Below are 25,906 nucleotides of genomic sequence, written 5' to 3' on the forward strand. Positions count from 1 at the left end.
ACAGTCAATATATTTCACCTCACTAGACAGATTAAAAAAGAAACAGTGGATCCATCCCTCTGGAAATGTGGATTTTGTCGACCACTAAGAAGACAGTTTCTGGTTAACATTTTTGCATGTGGTGTTTGTTGCTTCTGCTGCTTATAAAAAAGCTTCTGTGTTTGTTAGAGGGCATTCTTGGACTTAATGCTGGGAGGATTATTACTGTCATGTTCCTGGTCTCTGTGCATGTTGTCACTTTTTCAAAATAGGGGACATATACTGGAAGCCATGGCTGAGCTGCAGCAGGAACCGCACCTGTCTTGGTTTTGCTTTTTCACTTGCCGGGGATTTAAGGAGCTGCACCACAAACTTTTTTTCTTCTTTTTACAAGTAACAACTAAATAACTTGAACTGATCTAAATGAATAAAGATAAAGGAATCTGTTTAATTTATTTTGTATTCAGAAGTTTTAAGAAAAGATTAAAGTATTTTATGTATTGTTTATTAATTTATTTTATATTAATACATAACCACCTCCTTTTCCTGTCAAATCCTGCCACAACCACTTCGCTGGTTCTCCTTAATATTGAAAACTTTGTAATGTAACGAGACCTCAGGGACATCCTCCATCGGGATAGAATGGCACCTTTTGACACCCACTGCATTGGCTGTGATGAATGTAGGAATCTGAACTTCGCACAGTCACTTCCTCTTAACATTTTAAAATTTTCCAGTGATTATCAGCCGTGAATCACTTTTCTGTCCCATTTTGAATTTCACATGCTTTCCTATTGGCCCTTGGACTCCAAGAGGATCTGGCAGGATGCCCAGACATGACCCCCCCCCCCCCCCCCCCCCGGCCAAGTCAGCACCACTCACCTGTGGGAAATGGCGCTGCACACCATTTTTGTCAAATGTTGAGTTTCCTTGCCCAGATTTGGTGAGGCTTAGTTGCTAAAGGAGGCCGATCTGACACATGGCCTTTGGTGAGCTTTGGTGACATTAAGTATTGGCACCCTTTTTGAGGAACTTCACAGTACAGGATTTTGACCAAACTAACAGAGTACAATCACCCAGTGAAACTGGACACAACCATGTTAGCGGCTAACTGTTAGCATGTTGCTAACCGGAAGTAGCTCTAGGAAGGTCTCACCAACTTCTGCTTCACATAGTTTGTACTTCCTTTAGTAGTTTGTAATGCCTTTAACATTTTTATTCACATATTTAATTTTTTCATGCTACATTGAAGTATTCAATCATGTTTTAATAACACCAATTTTCCATGCTGCTTGGATGCAGACCATCTCCTGTCGGCTGGTTTTGACGAAGACGAAGGAACTCGGAAGCTTTGGTTTTGACAGTTACGCGCACCAACAGGCGGGCGCCTTCTTCAACTTCTTCAGAACTTGAACGATTCTAGGTTAAATTTCCCCTTTTTCTTTTTTTCTTTGTTCTTACCCGTTCTCATTTCTCTGCAGCTCTTTGCACTCTGATGAACATTCCAGGAACATCTTCATGGCTGTCCTAACTCCTAGCACTGTGCTTGGTTTGAAGCTAAGGACACTTTTTATTCCTTTAGATCTAGACTAGACCCACTTATTTACCACCATTCAATTTAAATACTGCCCAATATCCTAGATACTCAAATTTAATGTTTGCAGCTACAACTATTATTTTTTTATCAAAAGAAAAACATCTTAGAATAAAAAAAGACAACCTTATAGTGTGTCAGCTTTTAGATCTGGAGGAAATGGACCAGTTTTCTTCATCCATCTCTGCTGTTGGACATTTTGCCATTCAGCGATTCTCACCATAATTATTAGAGATGTTGAGTGAAAAGTTGGGACTCTTAAATTTCCACCAGTTTACTTAATTTTATAAATCTGAAACATTTTTTCCCATGGAACATCACTTGCTCTATCTCTCTCCCAGTCATGCACAGATGAGATGGAAGATTAATGTCTGAATGGTGTTTGATTGAGGAAGCTTGTATTATCAGTGTTTTAAAAGTATCATAGTTAACTTTCTGATATACAGATTAAAACTGGGGCTTCAGTGATTTTTGGGAATGAGGGACCTTTTCAACATTCAATAGCTTTCTGATTCTTTGAAGACTACAAAACTATATTAGGCATTACCAGTAGTATTATTGTAATGTGTAACAGACCACAGACTTCTCAGCAGGGGGCGATAGCACTTACAGCTTTTGGAAATAAGCTATTTTTGAGTCTGTTAGTTTTTGATTTAATGTTTCTGAAGCTTTACATGATGGAAGTGGGTCAAACTGTGCATTGCCTGAGTGGGTGGGTTCTGTGGCAATGCAGTTGGCCCTTCTCTGGACTGGTGCAGCATTGACTGAGTCCAGGTCCTGTAGACGCCATCCCACAATCCTCCGCACTGTCCTCACCACCCGTGCCAGATCCTCTCCTGCACTGTGCAGCTCCCATACCACACAGTTATACTGCAACACAAGATGCTTTCTGTAGTAGTTATGTAAACGTTTTTAATTACTTAATGGAAAGTCCAGTCCATTTCAGTTTCCTCCTGTTGGTGAGGATGTTACTGACCCTGGAGCAGATCAGTGGAAATAATCCCAGGTTGTGGAGCTTCAGAGCCAGCATGTCTGGTAGCATGATGTTTAAGGGTGAGCTCAAGTCCACAAATAACTCCCTATCCTCCTAACATCCTAACCATTTCTTGGAGTTCAAACAGTGCTGGAGAGGGAAGCAGCACCTGTCAGATCTTTTGATCTCCTAAGGGTGTATGAAAATCTACAAAGTCCAAGTGTTAGTTGACAGGGAAAATAATATGGAATATGGAAACCACAGGATGGCATCATGGATCCTTGATTCTGTTTTGTCTCTCTTTGAGGTCGGTCGTGTTTTTCTCCCCTCTCCAGCTTTCACCCCCCTCCCCCCTCTCCTGCTCTGCTATGTCTTGTCTTTCTGAGCACTTTCCTTATATCAACCGAACTCTGAAAAACATGGATCTGGTAAGCTGGTCTCTCAATGCTATTGATCAAATTTTTTCGATGGGTAGGCAACTAAAGGAAAACCCGTCTGGTCCTGATTTGACTCATTTTGTGGGATACACTCTATGTTCTTGGATGGAAAACGGTGTGTCTTTGGACTTTGTCATTACTGGACGTTTGAAACGTTTGCATGTTTGGATTCAGGATACTTGGATTTCTACTTATTGGATTTGGTGGATTTTTGATGTATTAGCCAATACAGCTGATGTCGGTAGCCATTTGGCCTTGATCAGGCTGCCGGCTGCATATGACGCGCTCACTAAGGCGGTGAACGGACAGTTCTGGAAGGTGGAGGAGCAGAGCCAAAAAGCTGGATGTGCTGGTACGCAGACTTAACCTGACCATATGGATTTCGCTCCGCCTAGCTCCACTCACATCCATCTGGGACCTCTCCATAGGAATTGCCTTTTTTGAAGGCTGGGCCTTATCAAAAATCCTTGCATATGATTGGATAAGCCACTTGTCTGTCATCTTTATCGACGTGCTATTTCCACCACTCACACCGAAGCCAACCCGTGACGCTGTGAGAGTGACGCAGGAAAAAATTATTTTTTTTTCTATGTGTTTGCGGCTTAAGTGGCACGCGTTTTATTGACAGTGAGCTGACAGGAAGAGGGGGGAAGACAGGCGGCAAAGCGCAGTGGGTCGTAGTCGATCCCGGGCCAACCGCATCGAGGACTAAAGGCCTTCTAATATGGTTCGCGCTAACCGCTCCACCGCGGGCGTGCCCCGGAAAACAAAACTTGCCAAATCCGGTCGGGAGAAGGGCGAAAACATTGTTTCCACCAACAAAAGCCTTCAGTGCTGTTCTCTAATGTTCTTTTAATTAAACAATATTAGGTAGATTGGACAACACGGAAGAAGTAGCTGCATCAATGTTAACGCTTGCTTCCTCGATGTGAGCCACCATTGCTATCTGAATCAAAACAGTCTCATGTCACGGTCGCTTCTCCACTACATCACATCTATGAAACTCCAGCCCTGCATCCTGATTGGCTAGACAATAAAATTGGTTGGAGAAATCACTCTCTATGGGAGAGGTCCAAGATGGATGTGAGTGGAGCTAGGGGGAGCGAAATCCATATGGCTAGAGTCAGGTTAACGCAGACTGGCTTTGGTGGTTGAACTCAAAGGGTTGATGGGATAAAATCAGGACGTGAAGTGTGGAAAAGCCAAACAATTTGGAAAATTGGATTTCATCATTTGAATCCAGCAAAAGACTTAAAGCTGACAGGAAAGTCAGGGCAGCTTGTCTCATAACAAATAACATATTTGGATTATGCCCTCCCTATCTAATCACTCCTGGATTGTTATGGCGGAGAGTGCTCAGAACTCTACCCTGCTACCCCCGCTGACACCTGCGGATGCTTTCTGAACTGTTGGCTGGCTGATAACATCAAGGACAATGGCCTCTGGAGAGTATTCAAAAAAAATATAAACACTTTCACCCAAACAGACACACATAACTGATGCTCATATAAACTGATGAACTTACACGCAACTAGCATCAAATGTTGACCTTCTGCTAAATGTGTCTCGTCTTATTTGTGCTTTTTGTGCAAGAGGTTTTTGATATGTCAAACTGTATCCTGTTACATGATAAAGTATGAGTTATGTTTTTTTCCCCTCCCAACTTCCTTTTTTTGTGGCCTCTATCTTTTTACAGAGTAATGGCAGCGCCATGTGGGCACCGTGTAAGGCGGTTTCTTCGCTGCAAGGCCTCAGTAAAACGTCTCCCCCTGAAATGTTTGTGATGTTTGTTTGTTTTATGTTATGGCGATTGTACTGAAACAACAATTTCCCGGTTACAAAATGGATGGGATGGATGGATTATTAAAGTATTTCTGATTCTGATTCATCAGCATCCATCCACTAGCCTCCACTGCTTTCATTACTACATCAGATTTGAACCTTTTTGTGTCCTACAGTATCAGGGTAAACGCTTCCCATCAGGCCACCATTTTGCCTCAAAATGGTTCAACTGTCACTAAAGTTAAGATGCTGGGAACCCTGCTCCTCAAACCAGTTATGTTTATGTCTAAATAGCTAATTGAGAGAAACCAAACCTCATCAGTGTGCTAACTTGATTTTGTCTTCAATCTTCTTTAATAAACAATTACCAATTTCTGCTATTTTTAGCTGTATTGCTGTTATTTTAGAGACGTACTAGATTTCTCTCAAATGGTCTTACAGTGAACTTTCACTTCCCCGTATGACACCAGAAACCAAGTCTTCCAGGTGGTCATTTTCCCCCATTTGCCAGACTGAATTAGACTTAGGACATGAATAGTTACTGTATGGGTCGGTGGAAGTGTGCAGCAAAAGCTAACACATGATATCTTGGCTATACTTGATATGAGGAATGTTTACGCGTCTTTAGTCCATTTCATCTCTTTTTAAGCTTTAATGAGGAGACTACAAGATAATGGTATCCTGTAACTAGCAGAAATCTTTGTAAAATCGTTTGATCCTCATCATGAGTGCCTCCATTCTGGCAGACCTGAAACATACATCACCATTTAAACATTGTTGCATATGCCCAGAGCTCTTTAGCCTCATGTTGGATGGGTGAGACATGAACATTTTCCTGACTTCACACACCACACAAGACATTCCTCACACTAAAACAAGCCCATGCTGACGCCGTGTGTGATCTATCTGCCTTCTGCGGAGCTGTTCTGGCCTGTTTCACAGCCTGGTGGGCATCTGCAGTTCCTGCCGCTGTTAGCGTCAGCAGAGTAGTAGAAGAGCTGATCAGACCCCGCCTAACTCCCATCAGGTGTGCAGGGACTAAAGCTATAGTGCTCTTTTGTACGAAGGTGTTTTGAATCATGGTCAGTAAAACAATATAGACTATGTACATAGTTTTTGGGAATGAAATCTGAAAATACCCTGTTGGTCTAACTTCAGCTTTGTGTATGTGTTTTTTTTTGCAGCCCGTACCAGGGTGGTAATGACGGAGTTTGGACGTCTGTATGGGCAGCAGTATGCTGTAGCTCTCTTCAACAAAATTCGCTTTGACATAGAGGGAGGAGGTGGCCCACAGCCACAACTACTACAGCGCAAGGTAATAGATTCACCCTGGCCACTACGGGACTCTCCTATTCTTTGTATCTGTATTTCAATTTGTTGAGTGTGCATCAAACAGGATTAGTTTTGTTATTCTGACCCATGCAGAGCTAAGACAAGTATGTAGTCTTTTGTAAACTAGGCAGCTGAAATCAGTAAAGTATAAGGCTATGAAGTAATTGATGTTAGGAAAACGTATGCTGATAAGCTCTATAAGTAATGAGGTAACAAAGATCACTTCTGCAAAATGTAAAAAAAAAAAAAGAAACTTTAATAGATTTGTATTATGTTCATTCGTACTCCAACCAGTGTCGCATCAAGGGATTTTAGACCATCTCAGCAGCATCACATGATGTCACAATTTTAAATGATGCAAACTTGGTAAGCACAAATCCTTTAAAAACACATTTATTAGGGTTCCAAGCCCGCAGCGCAGGTGAACAGCTATGCCATTCGTCTGCACTGTGTGCAGAGAACACTATTGTTTTTCGTGTGTTTCTTCATTAGGCTTCCAAGCCTGCTGTATACATTTGGTATACTAAATATATATTAGGGCTAAAAAATAAAAAAATTAATCTAATTAATTACATACCCTGTAATTAATCTAAATTAATCGCATATAATTTTTGCTGTGAAACTATTTTAAATATTTAAATTTAAATGATTCATAGAATAATCAGCATTAGATACATTAAAGTTCAAAAACTCTTATTCACATTTCATGCCTTCAGACGTTTTAACATGTGTCGTTATGGCATATGTGGCACACAGTAACGTAGGGGAATGAAAATAAATGAAAACTCCCCTCAATATCAACACTTTACAACAGTAAAGTGACATTTGCGCTACTTCCGGGTTACGCCGGTAGGCAAACACAGGACTGTTCTCGCCAAACACCGTGACAAAACGGGTGAATTAGAGCGTGCTTTTAGTTTATTTTCGAAATGTAAACAATGCCTACGACTTGTTGTGCTCCCGGTTGCACACAGAGGCATCCCAAATCGTCGGATGTACGTTTCTTTTGTTTACCGAAGGACCAAGAAAGACGAAAGAAATGGATATTTTCAATGAAAAGGACGCAGGCAGACAAATCCCAATCGACTGTGGGAGCCATCATACCCCGACAGAATTTGCAGTCTACACCTTATCTGCGGTAAATACAACTTAATTTTGCACTGGTCATTGTTCTGCTTTAATAATTAAAGGTATACTATGCAACCGGGGTTGATTTTCCAGCGAGGCTCCCCCCAGAGGGCGAAAGTAAAAGTGCACTGTCGTAAAGATGCTCAGCTGTTCTGGTTTCTCCGTGAAGCCAGGCGCGGTTGTTTTGAGCTTAGCAGACAGGCGAACGCAACGAAAAGTCGAAAAAACGGCAGTACAAACAATGACTAACACAGTGAAGGTATGAACATCAAGCTTCCCGCAGCGCTATCTTGGCGAGGCGGCCGCCGTAGCCGCCTCGCCAAGCCGCCTCGCCAAGCCTCCGCCGCGGCCGCCTCGCCAGTTTTATTATTATGATTATTATTTTATTTTTATTTTTTTATGTTGGCGAGACGCTACCGCCACCGCCTCGCCAAGCCGCAGCCGCTTCGCCGCGGCCGCCGCGGTAGCGTCTCGCCAACATAAAAAAAAAAAAAATAAATAAATAAATAAATAATAATAATAATAATAAAACTCGATATGCTTGCATGTTTATTTGACGTTAACACGCGGTTCTTTGTTGTTGCTTTCGCGCATGCATATAGTGAATGGCAGGGCAAAATTACATAGAGTTCTCGCCGTAAAGCGAGACTTCTCTGTGTGCGGGCCGTGAGCTCTTGCAATTGCAAGTGCGGTATTTCCCCCACAGACCCCCAGTGCGGCCGAGAAAACCTTTGTTCGACCTGAAATGACTCATTTAATCATCCAAAACGGTATGGAACACATTAATTAACTGAAAAATGTTGCATAGTATGCCTTTAAAGCCGCAAGCGGCGTCGATCGGCCCTGCAGCCAAGCACCTTCGCACACTGCCGGCTGCCAGCCACCGCAGAAGCTGTCACGCATTTTCCCTGCCCGTCCACAGGGCGATACACATCAACGTGTTGGGCAGTGCTCGCCCACGACTCACAAAAAAATCTAGTGCTGATCGGTCGATGAAGCGAGGAAATACAGCCATTGAATAATGATAATGCATTTGGCCACCGGGCCGGACTAAATCGTTTGGCCAGCATTCACAGACTCGCTATCTGGACGGTATCTGGCAATCTGATACCATCAACTTACTCTTAAAACGATCTTGTGATACTTTATCTAAAGAAGAAAAATACGTCGAACTCATCGTTTGCTCTGTTTGCGTCTGCCACTGTGCTCGCCTTCTGCCTTCCAGTCCGGCGCGCAGGCGCAAAAAACCCGGATGAAAACAATAGAAGTGAACTACCCTATACGACATTGATTAATTTGCGTTATTTTTTTAATCCGTTATATATATATATATATATATATATATATATATATATATATATATATATATATATATATATAGATATATAGATATATAGATATATAGATAGATATATATATATAGATAGATATAGATATATATATCTATATATATATATATTATATATAGATATATATATAGATATATATATAGATATATATCGATATCTCGATATCTCGATATAGCTATCGCTATAGCTCTCTCTATCTCTCTCTATCTCTCTCTCTATCGATATATCTCTCTCTCTATATCTCTCGCTATATATCTCTCTCTCTATCGCTCTCTCTCTCTAGCTATCTCTATCTCTCTAGCTCTATCGCTCTAGATCTCGCTCTCTCTCGATATAGCTCTCTCTCTATCTCGCTCTCGCTCTCGCTCTCTCGCTATAGCTATATCTCTCTCGCTCTCTCGATCTCGCTTCTCTCTCTATATCGCTCTCGCTCTCTCGCTCTCTCTCTCTCTCGCTCTCGCTCTCGCTCTCTCTCTCTCTCTCTCGATCTCGATCTCTCTCTCTCTCTCGCTCTCGCTCTCGCTCTATATCTCTCTATAGCTCTCGCTCTCTCTCTATCTCGCTCTCGCTCTCTCTCTCTCGCTCGCTCTCTCTCTCTCTCTCTCTATCGATCTCGCTCTCTCCTCTCTAGCTATAGATCTCTAGCTCTCTCGCTCTCTCTCTCTCTCTCTCTCTCTCTCTCTCTCTCTCTCTCTCGCTCGCTCGCTCGCTCGCTCGCTCGCTCGCTCTCTGTGTGTCTCTGTCCGTTCTCCTGCCACCCCTCCCTTCATGATCCGTTCCAGATGAATGTTGGTTTGGCTGAGCAGGGGGAGCCGGCATGTTCAAATGGGCGGGGCGTGGGTGGACTTGAAACCCGTTAATTACTGCTTGCAGTTTTAGTTTGATTTTGATTTGTTTGGGTTCCCTGGATGTATTGGTCCAGCTTTCTGCACCAACACACAGGCTCATGTCAATACATCAAATTATCACTGGAAAAATCACAGTAGGAAGTTAAGCTTCTTTATATGTAAGTTTATTAGACTGATTTAGATATATTTTGAATGTTCATTTCTTTCCTTTTTAAATATTGTGAGTTTTTGTAGAATTTTCTTTCTACAAAAATCTAAATATTACAGAAAATACAGATAAGAGATAAAAATTACCTTTGATGCAAAAATATCAGCGGCCCTGAAAATGCATTACATGTGTTGTACAGTACGTGCATTATAAAGCTATAGGAGGACTTTGGACCTCTGAGCAACGTTCGAGTCTATTTTTCTCCCTAGTCCAGGTGAGATTCTTCTGTTGTCTTTGGTCCAACACAAGGAATGCACAAGTGGCAGCTCTAAGCTGCAATTATCAAAACTAACAAGAAAAAGTTAGTATAACATTTAATATTTTCTGTGTAATGAACCTATATAACGCCGTTTCAATTTTTAATTAAGTCTTTCAAATGAACAGTGTTGGGCACGTTACTTTGAAAAAGTAATTATAGTTACTAGTTACTTCTCCCAAAAAGTAACTGAGTTACTGAGTTGCTCCACTATAAAAGTAACTAGTTACCAGTAAAAGTAACTATTGCGTTTTTCGTTTCTCTCCCGTCATGAAGTGTTTGCCAAACTGTATTGCTACTGTGCCGATACTGTGTCACTGAATACTGACACCTGATGGACCTTAAAAATCCTTACAGGCAACCTAGTTGACAGAGTTAACTGACACTGATTTGATGACCTAGTATACACAATATTTACAATTTATTTCATTGTATGTTGCATTGTATTATTTTATATTTCCATTTGAATTTTGTCACGATTTGTCTATGGATAAACCCAGAACCACCACACACGAAACTTAAAATGCAAAGTCTTTGTTGAAAGGTTGAAGGGATATGGATGGTAGACCGGAGAGACAGGGCTGCACAGGTAAGGGTGTAGGTGATGGCAGGAGCAGACGGCCTGGAGAGAAAGTCCACAATCACTAGGTGGCTAGGAAAGCTCAGTACTGCTCGGCTGGCAGGCCTCGTAGCAACACCAGGCCACAGAGCAGAACTTCTCCAGGGCGGCTAGTCAGGTTAGCAGTTCTCAGTAGACACCAGGGCACAAAGCAGAGCTTTCCCAGAGTGGCTAGTCAGGTTAGCAGTTCTCTGGAGACACCAGGACAAAGAGCAGAGCTTCTCCAGGAACAAGCTGCAGAGTACAAAGTCATTTAAAGAGAGACTGGCAGGACTGACCTTAAACGAGAAAGCAAAACAAATCTTCCAAGTCAAAAAATGAGGACTGGCATGGAGAGGGTGTAGAACGATGATGGACCGGCACTAGAGTGAGACAGAGGGAGGCTTAAATAAAGAGGCTAGCAGGTGAAATGTGTCTGACTGATTAATTACCAACAGGTGTGACTGACTGCAAAGGGGGTGAAGTGAAGGCAGAGTGGAAGGGGAGGGAGACTAAACTAAAAAACAATAAGTCAAATCATAACTAAAACTTAAACAAGGTGGAAAAACTGAAAACTAATGGTAAACAAAAGCCGAATCAAAACTAAATCATGACAAATTTAAAATATATTTTATTTTTTAGATACAGTCAATAAATAATGTGAACCTGTATCATAACGTAATAACCTCTAAGTAAACATGTTGTGAATGAGGATGCTTGTGGACTGGCTTTTTTACTTTTTTGCAATTTTTTTGCTACCATGTCCTTTCAATGCACCCCCTCACACACACACACACACACACACACACACACACACACACACACACACACACACACACACACTCTCCTTTTTGTGTTGAACAGTGAAGTATGGTGAAAACAGCTTTAATTCTCCATCACATAACTTTCATATCTCACATGCATTGACTTTTTCAACAATTTTCTCTTGCGGTTTTCAGCAGCAACGACATTTTTTCTTATGGTTTGATATTGTCCATATGCCTTCTTTAAAGATTTCTAATTCTACTCACAGGACATGCGCACTTCCAAGCTTATTTCCTGTCATTGCTATGGTGAATCACGTTATTTGCGTTCCAGTGATCGGACTTTGTTTCATGCTCATGCTCACGTTCAATGGTTGATCTGGCCCTGTGTTTAGTTACCTGACTGATATCATCTGTTCTGAAATCGGAAATGCTGAGTATGACAGAGTGAAGTAGAACTACTCAGAGTAGCAGCTTTCTACTCAGTGTAGATCAGCCGTTTTTTCTGAAACGACGCTCAGAACAAAGACGCACAGCTCAACCTGCCCAACCACAAAGGCGTCTGCCCAACCCATCAATCAGTGGTGCGCTCCGATCAGCACCTGGCGTTCACAGAGCGGGGCCGTGGTACACCATCACACCAGCGTTGCAAAATGGTTAAAAAAAACTTGGTTTATTATTATTTTGTTTACAGATCAGCTTGGATTTTATTTACTGCGCAGCATAGCTTTGGTGTGCGCGCTGAATCCAGATGCTGTGCACAAATGCACACGCGCGCAGTTTAGAGGGAACAGAAACAGTTTGGCGCGTCAGTCAGTTCGAAACAGTTCCTGTATTAGTCACGTGACTTTCCCATAGAGATACGCGCATCGACACAGGTTTTGCTCTACGAGCTCAACGCATCCGCCTACGCATCGGTGTTGCCGGACCCATCACTACTGAGAGGTTATCTCATCTTCCCTTCTCTCATGACAACATGCGCACCAGTCCTATCATGAAGTGAAAAAAAAGTTAGTTGTGTAACTTGAGTAGCGTGCAGTAATGGGGTGTCGGCAATGATAACGGCGTTATAGTGACAGTCAAAGTAATTAGTTAGTTTACTCGTTACTGAAAAAGGTAACGCCGTTTGTAACGCCGTTTATTTCAACGCCGTTATTCCCATCACTGCAAATAAATGATATTTAATTTCATTAGATACACCTGTATAGGGTCGGGTCAAAATATCGATCCAGGGTTTCCCGCAGCGCTATCTTGGCGAGGCGACCGCCTCGCCAAACTCACGCTACCGCCTCACCAACATTCCAAAAAAAAAAAAAAAAACTAACTCGATATGCTTGCATGTTTATTTGACGTTAACACGCGGTTTATTATTGTTGCTTTCACGCGTGCATATAGTGAATGGCAGGGAAAAAAACACATGATACCCCCCCCCTTGCTTGTCGTCATCGTCCCATTACTGAAAATTTTTCAGTAATGATTAATGAAGTATCTTATTGAAATAAACCAAACAATTCATATACCGAACACAAGGGTAATGGAACTTCATTTTACAAATTTACATTTTTGTATGAGCTATTTTCCACAAAGATAAAAATAAGACATTTGAATTACAGCCAACATTGAAAGTTATTACAAACAAACCCCCAACCTCAAATACTAGTTGAACATGCATGCATCTCATTCATTTTATAGGAGAGTGGAACACACAAATCAAATCTGTTGGAACGCTGAGAAGATCTCCTCTTGCTGCCACCTACTACTGGTGTGTTTGGTTCTTTTAAACTGTCGAATTTCCATGAGAGTTTGATTCGTTCAGTTTGCTTTGGTTGATTTGAAAAATCCTGTTTGGGGTGATCCTCAGTATGTCCAGTTGTTAAGTGGGGGATCTTTTTTAATCCCTCGTTATAAAAAAACATCTTTACAAAATCACGTTGTTGAACTCACAGGCCGTGCTTAGAGGAAAGCCTGAAATTCAGTACAGATTACATGGCTTCTAAATCATCTGACACACCAAGGAGTTTAGTTGGCTTCTTTGACAAAGACAATGCAGTATAAAGAAAATGAAAACCATAACTAAATATGAAAACTGGAAGCAGTGATTTAGTTTGATTCTCTGTATCTCAGTTTTGAATGAAAGCATGTCATTTCTCACAGATTCCTTTGGAGAACAAATCAATCTTCTCCGGATCACTGTTCCAGTGCTTAGAGGAGAACAAGAGATGGAAGAACCGCTTCCTCTTTGTCCCCGACACCTACAACATCAGCTATTACGACAGCAAAGCAGTAAGAAAATGACTACAGGTCACGGTGAAGCTGACTGGCTTCGCTGACACACTAACACCTCCTGCCTTTTTTACCTTCCAGGCCTATGACAAACAGCTCCCTCCCAAAGGAGCTATTAACTGTGCTGGCTACAAAGTGCTGACCTCCATGGAGCAGTACCTGGATCTAATCAGCAACAGCCTGCCTGGTGAGCACAACAGTGCTGACTAAAGTGGCTGTCTTATATAATGAGAACAGCGTAACAAAAGCGCTCTTCTGTGATCAATCTGAGAGTTGTAAAGTGTCGGTGGGTCATGTTCCAATTAACAGTTACTTTGTGTATGCTCTGGGTGTGATTTGCCGGGGGGGATGGGGGGGATTTACCCCCCCTCTGCTTGTGACGTCCCCCCCTCTGGTCATTCATGTTTTATCCCTGGGGGGGATACACCCCCCCCCCCTCTTGTCTGAATTTAAACATGTTTATAAATTAACGCGTTAGACCACAACGCTGACATGTTTTTTGTCGTTGTTAATGGCGCGTCAAAACACACACCATTCCCTAATGTTTTTCCCCACCGCGCTCCCGGACTGTGTTTCTTTTACCCTCGGCGCTTTCCGTAGTTTCAAGAGAGCTAGAGACTGTAGCAAAACAGACCCGTGCTCACTGTTGACCAGACTGTTCATTTCATGCGACTTTGGGCTTCTTTTATTCTAAAGGTGCTTGTAAATTCTATAAGTCACGGGTTGCGGGTTTTTTGGGCACGTTTCTGAAAGTGAAATCGCTTATTTGGGCTCTAAAATAAGTAACGAAACAGCGGTTATTAAGAGACCTGCCTGCACTAGACACTTTGTATCCAGCTGAAATATCCCTCCGCCATAGGAGCCGACGGTAGTAAAGGCAGACAGAGCACTGTATTTTCTGCAGTTTACGCTGAAATAACCGGTGATAACTGCTGAAAGTAGATTACTTGGTGCAGATCACCATTTTAAGCAAACATTGGTTCTGAAGATGAGTTTTTACACCCTAATAAAATTGCAGAATCCCAACCCATTAACCATACTTTAATGCTTATTAATTTGTTTTCTCTGTATTTGACAAACTAAGGCTGAATTAAGTTGCCAAACGAAGGACCTGGAGTTAATAAACAGTTGCTAAACAGTCTCTTTCAGGGTATTAAGCTCCTGCCCAGTTGCAAGCAAAGTGACTGGAATGACCTGGAGATTTAAAACCTTTTTTCAGGCTTAAACTGTATGAATATGGATATAAACAGCAAGCAAAAATATTCAAAGAAGTTATTGTTGGTGTGAAAGCTCAGAAATTGATGTGTGTGTGTGAGAGAGAGAGTGAAAAAACGAACAATAAAACTTGTGACTTTATTGAAATGTAACATTTTTATTAATGCCTAATACCATGTCTATCTTTGTTTAAGAGGCACAAAAATATATCGTCATGGTATTTATTTACAAATTTATTTACACATTGTGTAAACATCAGGGCGTCATGATTAGTCATTTAGCCATTATAGTCCAGAGTTTAACATTTGTCAAGGATGTTTTCATTCCAATTCTCAAAAGTGCTTGAAAAATAACAAAATAAAAATATTTTTTGTACAAGCATGTGTTTTATTAGTGTCATTTATTGCAAAATTGCATATTAAAATGCCCAAACAGGCTATTACACTTTCAGAAATAAAAGGATAATACATACAATTAATTTGCAATTAATCTCGAGTTACCTATCGACATTATGTGATTAATCGAGGAAATGATCCCCCCCTCTGTTTTTTTTTTTTGCAAATCGCACACTGTGTATGCTGCACATGTTTCCAGGTGTGAAAGCCAAGGTGGGAAGCGCTCCCTTCCAAAAGTTTCCCTACCAGTTCCCTCTGATACTGTGGCACCCGTATGCCCGACACTACTACTTCTGCGTGGAGACCGAGAAGGAGCAGCAGAAGTGGCACGCTGTGCTGCAGGACTGTGTTAGGCACACAAACGACGGTAAGAACTGCCAACTAATTGTCATTAGATACTGCTAGAATATTGACATCAGCAGATAAACAAATCATAAGTGTTGCTGCCTCATCCAAAACAGTTGATCTGATTATCAGAGATGTGTTTTTTTTTTTACTAAAAGACTGCTGGAGGCAAGGCAAATTTATTTGTATAGAACAATTCAGTACAGAGACAATGCAAAGTGCTTTACATGATTAAAATATAGGAAAATAAAACAGAATAAAAGCAAGTAGGAATAAAATGTAGAAACAAAATAGAACATTAAAAACAGTTGGACTAAAAAAGTTGAACTAAATGTTGTACAATTATACACTGTTTAAAGTTATTTAATGTTTCATAAATAACTCTCTGTCTGTTAAGTATTGTCTGGTAATGATCAGCTCTTAAGCTGATATCAAGACAATGGTTGAAAGGGATGAATTTGAGCACTAGCGATCTTTTTAACAGCAAAACCTGCACACACATAGAATAAAAGGAGTGACAACTTCTTTTCAAGTCCAAGAATTTAATATCAGAAATAAAATGAACATCCAGAGAATATCACTATGTAATGCTGTTTACCTGAATTAACACAATAATCTCTCTCCTAGGCTAGTGAAACTTAACTAAACTACTAAGAAAATTTAAGATAAAAAGAAGCTAAGGAACTATTTACATGCAAAACAAACAAACGACAAAACAAAAGTGGTTGATCATAATCAGATTAATTTATTGAATCCTTATTCACTGAAGATCTGATTTAAAAAAAAAAAAAAAAAAAGCATGGAATGGAGTTAAAACATTTGCCATGTATTTCAATCCATTCACAATGCAAAGCCCAAGTTAAACAAAACATTATTTGTTGAAATAATATTCTGAGGACTGGTTTGTCCTGTAAAATCATTTAAACTCTTACGACCGAGTTTGTTAATGTGATTCTCCCTCCGGGCGCATGGGGTCGCTGTGGCAACTCGGTGGCTAAGAGGTTACAACATAAAGTTGCCAAATTGCCTTGAAAACCGGCATTAATATGCCATATTGATGCGGGGATAAGGCTCATAACACCATCGGAGGATGGCGAAGCAGAACAGTTACGCTTTGTGCTTTAAAACAAACTCCTTTTGAAATGTCCGAAACCGGATGTTAGCAAGGCTAATAGCATGTTGGCTAGCGGACGCTCGGCGCTAACATGGTACCAAATGCTAGCAATGCTATATTGTTAGCCTTTTGTTCTAAACACCAGGTGTACACGGTTTACAAGACATTTCCCAATAAACCTTTTACTTCACCCTCAGCTCCCTGTCCAAACCTGTCCTTTGTCTCGTGTCAGTTCTGTCCAGTTTGGCCATTCACGGAAGGAGCGTTGAAGGAGGGCAGGTGTTGGTTTGTCTCTTGGCAGACTAGCGTTAGCCTTGCAGCAACATGTGGCTAACGGCGTGGTCTGGGTAGCTTGGAGGCCACGTTCTTTGAACGGGATGCATTCCGATTTGAGTATTGGTTTTCCTCAGCATACAGCCTTCAGCTCCATCGGGGTCCGCTTTCCTGTACAGGCTGAGGAGAAATACACAGAGCTGTTTCGCATGCAATATCTTTGCCCCTGCATCTGATTGTGAGTTAAGACAGCAACTTAGCTCTGTATTTGCCCGGACATGTTCGTCCGGATTCAGTCAGGTCCTCTGCTGACGCAGGCAGTCGGGTCTAGCAGACCCTGGATCAATGTGGCTGGTCCAGGCAATCTTTCAGATGTTCCAGCAGATGAGGCCATATGGCCCCATGGTTCAGGCCTCCTCCCTTGTACTGGAGAGGTGGTCTGTGCAGCTGCTGAAGAGGTCTGCCGAAGAGTGCTGAAGAGAAGAGAGTTATTTTTCTGTGGGAGGAAGGTTTTATCTGTAAGGAGGGCTCTCAGCAGGACCCCTGGTGGTAAAAAGGGCCGTCCAAGCCTTGAGGGTCTCATGTTGCGGCCAGAGTGGAATTCCTTTGTGACCCCCCTCCATACTATATGGTCAGAATTCAATCTGAGATCAATTATTCATCATGGCATATTATGGCATAACATAATGATGTTTCAATAGAACAGTTTAACTAGAACAGTCAAAGGCGATCCTAAACAAATGTGTTTTTAATCTTGATTTAAAAGAACTCAGGCTTTCCGCACTTATACCGTTTTCTGGAAGTTTGTTCCAGATAAGTGAAGCATAGGAACTAAATCCAGCTTCTCCGTGTTTAGTTCGTGTTCTAGGTATGCAGATTAGGCTGGAGCCAGAAGACCTTAGTGGTCTGGATGGTTGATACACTGATAACAAGTCTGTGATGTACTTAGGTGCTAAGCCATTCAGGGATTTATAGACTAACAGAAGTATTTTAAAGTCTATTCTCTGAGATATAGGGAGCCAGTGTAAGGACTTTAGAACTGGGGTTATGTGCTCTACTTTCTTAGTCTTAGTGAGAACGCGGGCAGCAGCGTTCTGGATCAGCTGCAGCTGTCTGATCCACTTTTTCGGCAGACCTGTGAAAACACCGTTGCAGTAATCAATTCTACTAAAAATAAACGCATGGATTAGTTTTTCCAGATCCTGCTGAGACATCAGTCCTTTAATCCTGGAAATGTTCCTCAGGTGATAAAAAGCCGACCTTGTAATTGTCTTTAGATGCTTTTGAAGGTTCAGGTCTGAGTCCATCACTACACCCAGGTTTCGGGCCTGATTAGTGGTTTTTAGTTGAAGTGACTGAAGCTTTGTGCTAACTCTATTGGTCCAAATATTATTACTTCTTTATTACCTCTTGTTTTTATTCAATTAAAGAAAAATTTGCCACATCCAGGCATTGATTTCTTCTAGGCATTTACTCGGTGCCTGAACTGGTTCATAGTCACCTGGTGACATGGTGATGTAAAGCTGTGCGTCGTCTGCATAGTTGTGGTAGCAGATGTTTTTTACTATCTGAGCAAGAGGGAGCATGTAGATATTGAAGAGGAGGGGACCCAGAATGGACCCTTGGGGAACCCCACATGTGAGTTTTGTCATCTTTGATGTAAAGTTACCTACTGATACAAAAGATTCCCTGTTCTTTAAGTAGGATTTAAACCTGTTGAAAGCTGTACCGGAGAGGCCGACCCAGTTCTCCAGGCATTCTAACAGAATGGAGTGATCAACAGTATCGAATGCTGAGCTGAGGTCCAATAGAACCAGCACGGTGGTTCTTCCACAGTCTGTATTTATACGGATGTCATTAAACACCTTGATAAGGGCGGTTTCTGTACTTTGGTGCGGCGGGTCGTTGTTATGAAGGTGTTTAATTGTTGAAACACAGCTTTTTCAATATTCTTACTGATAAAGGGGAGGTTTGAGATGGGCCTGTAGTTCTGGAGTAGAAGTTTGTTCAAATTGTTCTTTTTCAGCAGTGGTTTGATTATTGCTGTTTTTAGGGACTGGGGGAAAACACCTGACAGAAGGGACGTGTTTATTATCTGAGTCAACTCAGACGCTATGACAGGCAAAACTTTCTTAAAGAAAGCTGTGGGGAGAACATCAACGCAACAGGAGGAGGAACTTAGCTGCTGAATGATCTCCTCTAAGCTTTTGTGGTTTATTTGGATGAATTGGGACATTTTGTCAGGATAAGTTCCAGCTGAATACAGCTTTGGTTCTGGTGTTGATATGGAAGTACAAACTGATCCTCTAATTTTTTGGATTTTCTCAGTAAAGAATTTAGCAAATTCATTGCAGGCCCTGGTGGAGTGGAGTTCGGAAGTCACGGACACAGGAGGATTTGTTAACTTGTCGACTGTGGCAAATAAGACACGAGCATTATTAATGTTTTTCTTGATGATCTCAGAGAAGAAAGATTCTCTTGCATTTTTCAATTGTAAGTTATATCTGTTAAGTCTCTCTTTATAGATGTCATAGTAAACCTGAAGTCTGTTCTTTCTCCACCTGCATTCAGCTTTTCGACACTCCCTTTTTTCACCTCTATCTGCTGGAGCATTTCTCCAAGGATATTTTTTCTTCCCAGAAAGAACTTTCACTTTGACTGGAGCAATGCAGTCAATGATGTCTGAGACTTTAGAAGTATCAGAGTAAGCTTGAATAAAAGTTTCCGTGGCATTGTCCTTTAAAGGTGCGTTTTCTTACGACGTCCCTTTTGGCTAAATGAGTCACTGGAAATTATGCTTTCAAAGGCAACAGAAAAGTGATCAGATAGGGCAACATCAGTTACACTGACCTTAGAAATCTTTAGAGCTTTAATGATGATCAGGTCTAAAATATGTCCCTGTTTGTGTGTTGGCTGTTTAACATGTGTGATTTGCAAAAAAAAAAAAACAGAGGGGGGGATAACTTCAAAAGTTTTATTAATGAATAAAAGTTTTATTAATAATGGTTAGCTAGCAGATGCTCTTTCAGGTAGCTAGCTAGATCCAGTAGGTTAGACTATTGTTTTTAAACTTGTGCCATCTACTGTCGGGACTCAGGAGTGGGTATTAGTTTACTTTAACCCACAGGTGTCAAAGTCCAGTCCACGAGGGCCGGTGTCCTGCAACTTTTAGATGTGTCCCTGGTCCAACACGCCTGAGTCAAATAATCAGGTAATTAGCAGGACTCTGAAGAACCTGATTGCATACTGAGGAGCTAATTGTGCCATTTGATTCAGGCATGTGGGACCAGGGAAACCTCTAAAAGCTTCAGGACACCGGCCCTCAAGGACTGGAGCTTGACTTAATAATACTCTTTAAAAACAAACAAAATAAAAATTTACAAATGTGAAGGACACAAGACATGTTTTAATATAAATTTAAAAAAATCCATAATATTTAGGGGTTAAAGCAAAATTATCAATTTGACTGAAAACATTTTTCTAGTCAGCCCATATATTCCTGGGCCGTGGATGTAATGCCACCTTAGTAACCTAATTTGCTTACTGTGCAAAGTCCACTTTAACCAAATCTGGTAGTTCCATTGATAATTCCTGTATCTCTCCCACCTTCCAGCTTCAGAGCCTTGGCGCCATCCTGGACAGCCTTCTCCATAATCTCTTTCACTTTCCACATCCATAACATCATCTGGTTAACTTTCATATTTGCAGCATCAAGCAAGTTCTTCCTTCGCACTTTTGCCAAACTGGTCTATAGTCCACTCACCTTTCCACTTTACAATTTCAAAACCCTCCATAAACTGAAGCTAATTCAAAAGACAGCAACTTGCATCATTACACCATCTTCTTCACACCTGTACATTAACTCCACTGTCACATTCAATATAAATCAATCCTATGATCATACAAGGCCAACAGCAGCCATGGACAAAGAGGGACACATAACCAACACTATCATGAGATCATACATTTAAATTAAACACAGATCGCACATTACAATAATCAGTCTCTGCTTTGCCTGTTATTGCTCACCAATTAATTATCACAACTCATGAGTTTATAAAAAGGCATTAACTTTTTTGAAGTTTATAAAAACGGTTATATTTTAGCCTAGTGACTTGTCCAGGATTGACTGTGTCCCCACCTCTCGCTCATTGACTGCTGGAGATAGTCACCAGCCACTCCACGACCCTGTGTTACGTCAAGCCACGTTTTCCAATCAGATACGGCATGACGTTACACCTGTACAGAAAAGCAGGTATAGGCAGGAGGTTAAATTTTTAAAAAGTTTAATAAAATTGTTTAGTGTATCAGAAAAAAATTTAACTTGCTTTTAAAGATGAACATTTTTCATTAGAAAAATGTTATCAAACAGAAGTTTGATAACAAGCTAAACCAGCTAAAATTACCTTCAACAATATTTATATTGTTGAAGGTAATCAACGATATAAAGGGTTTAGCTTGTCTGTCTGGCAGGTGTTTTTGGGTTGGAGTAAAATGAGTCCATAGACCCACAGGATGCTTTTTAACATGTTTCGGGTGCGACTCGCTTCCACAGTGTCGCTTCACATCGCGCTCCACTCCGTGGAAAAATAACAATAACTACAAAAACTCTCTGGTCTCACACAGTTAGAACCCGTTCTCCAGTTCATGTTGTAGCTGCAGTTTATTTTTTCATTTGACTTAGTTTCCTTAATAATCTGTATGCATCAAAATCCTTGTGATTTTATTTAACGAGTGTCCTGGTTCAGCTCCTCATGAGATGGAGCGGCTGCTTATTGACTGACAGCTGCTCTGACTGCCGCTCTTCCTTCTTTGTATCAGAAAACGCAGGTGGAATAATATTTGATATATTTATATTTTTTTTTTTTTACTTTTTCCGAATCAGACCTAGTCAAACCGGACATCATTTCACATTCCGAGCCTTCTTCAACAACAAAAAAAGCGCGTCATTCTAAATTAGCTTAGCTAGAGGGTTACCCTTTCTGTTTTAAATAAAACATAACAGTGCATCATGGGGAGGTCCCTGGTTAGTCGCTGCGTTTATCAGCTAAATTACTGGAAGCGAGGGAATAAACGCTGACAGGCGACATGGCCACAGGTTGACACACTTACCGAGGGAAGTTGTTGTCAGCTGTTCTATCCGCTAAACTTTCTGACCTGGTGGTTCGCATACGTCCAAAGAAAATCTTTGACCACCGCTACTCTCATTCATACCATCTGTGGTCAGTTTGAGATGTTCTTCCAAAAGTTAAAATGATGAAACACCGATACCGCAGACTGGCAGAGCTCCACTTTGCAAAGACCCGCCCTACTCTTTCTCATTCGCTAATGTCCCGGCTCTGCCAAGTGTCATTGGTTGAGCGCAGCTTCTGTTTAATACCTTGAATAAATGGTCTACACGGAACATTTTGCACTTATTTTCCAAATGACGGGAATCCGTCGCAGCGGCGGAAAACTTTAACCCCTGATAATATTACTTATTCAGATCAGAGGGGGGAGGAATGTATCCCCCAGGGATGAAACATGAATGACCAGAGGGGGGGACATCACAACCAGAGGGGGGGGGGGGGTCGATGAGTCGTATAACTCCCCCCCCCCCCCAACAAATCGCACCTAGCATGTTCAGTTAAACCAAAGTTTTTAAGTGTGTCACACAGTTCTTTTGCACTTCTGTCTTCAGGGTTGTCAATGTGAAAGTTGAATACTCCCACAATAATTAAACAGTCATAATCAACACATATCACAGACAGGAGGTCACTAAAGTCCTTAAAAAAGTTTGATGTAGACTTAGGAGTCTGTAAACATTCAGAAACATAGTTCGTACCGGGCTCTTTACCTGGAGAGCCAAATGTTCAAAAGAGTCGAATTTTCCCAAAAACACCTTTTTACACTTTAGTGAAACATTTAACAATGTTGCCACTCCTCCACCTTTCCTTTGCTGTCTGCTCTAACAAAGAATTGTAGACGGGAGGAGTTGACTCCAACCGAATAGCTGCTTCATTAGATTCATGTAACCATGTTTCTGTTAAAAACATTACATCAAGTTTATTGTCAATAATGAAGTTGTCAAGGTTTTGTTTACCGATGAACTCAGGACGCACACACGGGACTAAAAGTTTGAGTCTTTATTGAAGGAAGTATGCTGGGTGGTGAGTGATGAAGACCGGAGGTTCAGGACTGCAGAAGGTCAGGGATGAATGTGATGGCAGGAGCTGACGGCCCGGAGTGAGAGAGAGTCACGACTATCCAGGCAGCAGGGAAAGCTTAGTACTGCTCGGCTAGCAGGCCCCGTAGCCACAACAGGTTAGCAGTTCCTTGGAGACACCAGGGCACAGAGCTGAGCTTCTCCAGGGCGGCTAGTCAGGTTAGCAGAACTTGAGAGACACCAGGGCACAGAGCTGAGCTTCTCCAGGGCGGCTAGTCAGGTTAGCAGAACTTAGGAGACACCAGAGCACAGAGCTGAGCTTCTCCAGGGCGGCTAGTCCAGTTAGCAGTTCTCTGGAGACACCAGGACATAGAGCAGAACTTCTCCAGGGACAAACAGCAAAGTAAGAGTCTATAGAAAACTGGCAGGACTAACCTTAAACAAGAAAAACAAATCTTCCAAGGCAAAAACAGGGACTGGCATGGAGAGGTGTGGAATGATGACGGCCCAGTGCTGAACTGAAGGCAGAGGGAGGTTTAAATAGAGCACTTCACAGGTGGAACAAGGGTCTGGCTAATTGACTGGTAAATGATTATCAGGTGTGACTGACTGCTGAGGAGGTGAAGTGAAAATTGACAGAAAATAACTGATGACTGAAAACTAACAATAAAGTCAAACCTAACCCAAAAGAGATGAAAAAATGAAAATAACAGAAAAACAAAGCCAAACCAAAACTCAACCATAACAGAAGTCATTATTTAAAAAGGATTTTCCTGACAGAGGTTTAACTAGAAAAGCTGTTCCTGCATAACAGTGAGTGAGAATGCTAATCTGCAGAATGATTGAGCAGAAGATGCAGAAAACATTGAAGAATTAGAAAATTTTGAAGAATTGGAAGAAATAGAAAAATTTGAAGGAATTTGAAAAAATTTGAAGGAATTTGAAAAATTTGAAGAAATTTGAAGAATTTGAAAAATTTTAAAAAAATTGGAGGAATTTCAAAAAATTTGAAGGAATTTGAAAAATTTGAACATTTTCAAAAAATGTGAAATAATTTGAAGGAATTTGAAAAATTTGAAGAATTTGAAGATTAAGAACAATTAGAAGAATGTCAAGAATTTGAAGCAATTTGCATTGATTTCAATGGAAACAGGCAAAAAATTGCACAAAAAGTGAAATATTTTAAAAAAGTGTAAAGGTTAGCATATCCATGAGATATAGCCAGAGGTGTCAAGTAACGAAGTACAAATACTTACATTTTTAAAACAAACATTACTCGTTACTCTTGGCTTCAGTTTAAAATTAATAAATATTTATTTCACGTAATGTGCGCCATCCAATGCAGATCATTGCCGCCATCCACACCTAGTGAGAACTAGTGTAATTGGATGAGTCGTATAACGTAAACACTTATTGGTTAGCTATTCTCTCTCTCTCTCTCTCTCTCTCTCTCTCTCTCTCTCTCTCCCCACAAACTACATAGAATGTTTTTGCACCAAAGGACCTTAGGTATTTGATGGAACTCACACATTTATGTTCTGGCAGTTCTGCAGGCTTGAATACTATTATTGGAATTGAATTCCAATAATGTTTCAGAGAGAACATGCTCCTTGAGTGACTTTGCTTTGACTAATGGGTTAATGATTATGTTGTGTCTTGGGCCACATGTAGAACTAATCAGTGTTTAAATTAAGCTTTCAATTCATATAGTGGCATTTTTTAAAGGTTACTTTATACTTTTATACTTTAAGTAGTTTTTGGAGCACATACTTTTTCACTTTTACTTGAGTAAAGAGGTCAAGTTGATACTTCAACTTTTACCAGAGTGTTTTTAAACTGCAGTATCTATACTTCTACTTAAGTAACAAATGTGTGTACTTTTGACAACACTGGATATAGCAGGCATGCCGGGAACGAGCCGAAAGTTTTGACACCAAAATTGTTGAAATTGGTTGTATGCGGGAGTAGTTGTATGCGGGAGTAGTTGGACGCCGACGGAATAATAACTAAAAAAAGCATTTCCTGCGTAACAGCGAGTGAGAATGCTAATCTGCAGAATGATTTAAGAATAGAGAAGATGTAGAAGATCCATGCAGAAGAGAAGAAATGGCTGAAAAACATTGAAGAATTTGAAAAATTTGAACAATTTGAAGTAATTTGTAGTAGTAGTAGTAGTAGTAGTAGTAGTAGTAGTAGTAGTAGTAGTAGTAGTAGTAGTAGTATCCGTAGTAGTAGTAGTATCCATAGTAGTAGTAGTATCCGTAGTACTACTAGTAGTAGTAGTATCCGTAGTACTACTAGTAGTAGTAGTATCAGTAGTACTACTAGTAGTAGTAGTAGTATCAGTAGGACTACTAGTAGTAGTAGTAGTATCAGTAGGACTACTAGTAGTAGTAGTAGTATCAGTAGGACTACTAGTAGTAGTAGTAGTAGTATCAGTAGTACTACTACTAGTAGTAGTATCAGTAGTACTACTACTACTAGTAGTAGTAGTAGTAGTAGTATCAGTAGTATCAGTAGTACTACTACTAGTAGTAGTATCAGTAGTAGTAGGAGTCATATCGGTTGTAGTAGTAATATCAGTTTTATCAGAAGAATTTGAAGGAATTTGAAAAATTTGGAGTATTAGAAATATTTGAAAAATTAGAAAAAATTTGAATAAGATTCATTCAATTCATTAACAAGTAGTAGTAGTAGTAGTAGTAGTATCAGTAGTAGTATCAGTTATAGTAGTAGTAGTAGTATCAGTTGTATCAGAAGATTTTGAAGGAATTTGAAAGAATATGAAAAATTTGGAGAATCTGAAGGAATTTGCATTGATTTCAATGGGAGCAAAATACACACAAAAAGTACAAATATTTTAAAAAGTATAAAAGTTAGAATAATGA

At 40.7% G+C, this 25,906-nt stretch overlaps 1 protein-coding gene across 1 annotated transcript in view; it reads left to right on the forward strand.

The window, feature by feature from the left end:
- Positions 1–25,906, forward strand: part of niban2b (niban apoptosis regulator 2b) — a 102,994-nt gene that overhangs the window by 39,693 nt on the left and 37,395 nt on the right. The window contains exons 2-5 of the mRNA XM_036144714.1: positions 5,950–6,080; positions 13,403–13,531; positions 13,613–13,718; positions 15,341–15,508. Of these exons, the coding sequence (XP_036000607.1) occupies positions 5,950–6,080; positions 13,403–13,531; positions 13,613–13,718; positions 15,341–15,508 (534 nt within the window). The remainder of the gene's footprint in view (positions 1–5,949; positions 6,081–13,402; positions 13,532–13,612; positions 13,719–15,340; positions 15,509–25,906) is intronic.

The sequence above is a fragment of the Fundulus heteroclitus genome, chromosome 12 (genome assembly GCF_011125445.2).
Source record: "Fundulus heteroclitus isolate FHET01 chromosome 12, MU-UCD_Fhet_4.1, whole genome shotgun sequence".
In the NCBI taxonomy this organism is placed as follows: domain Eukaryota; kingdom Metazoa; phylum Chordata; class Actinopteri; order Cyprinodontiformes; family Fundulidae; genus Fundulus; species Fundulus heteroclitus.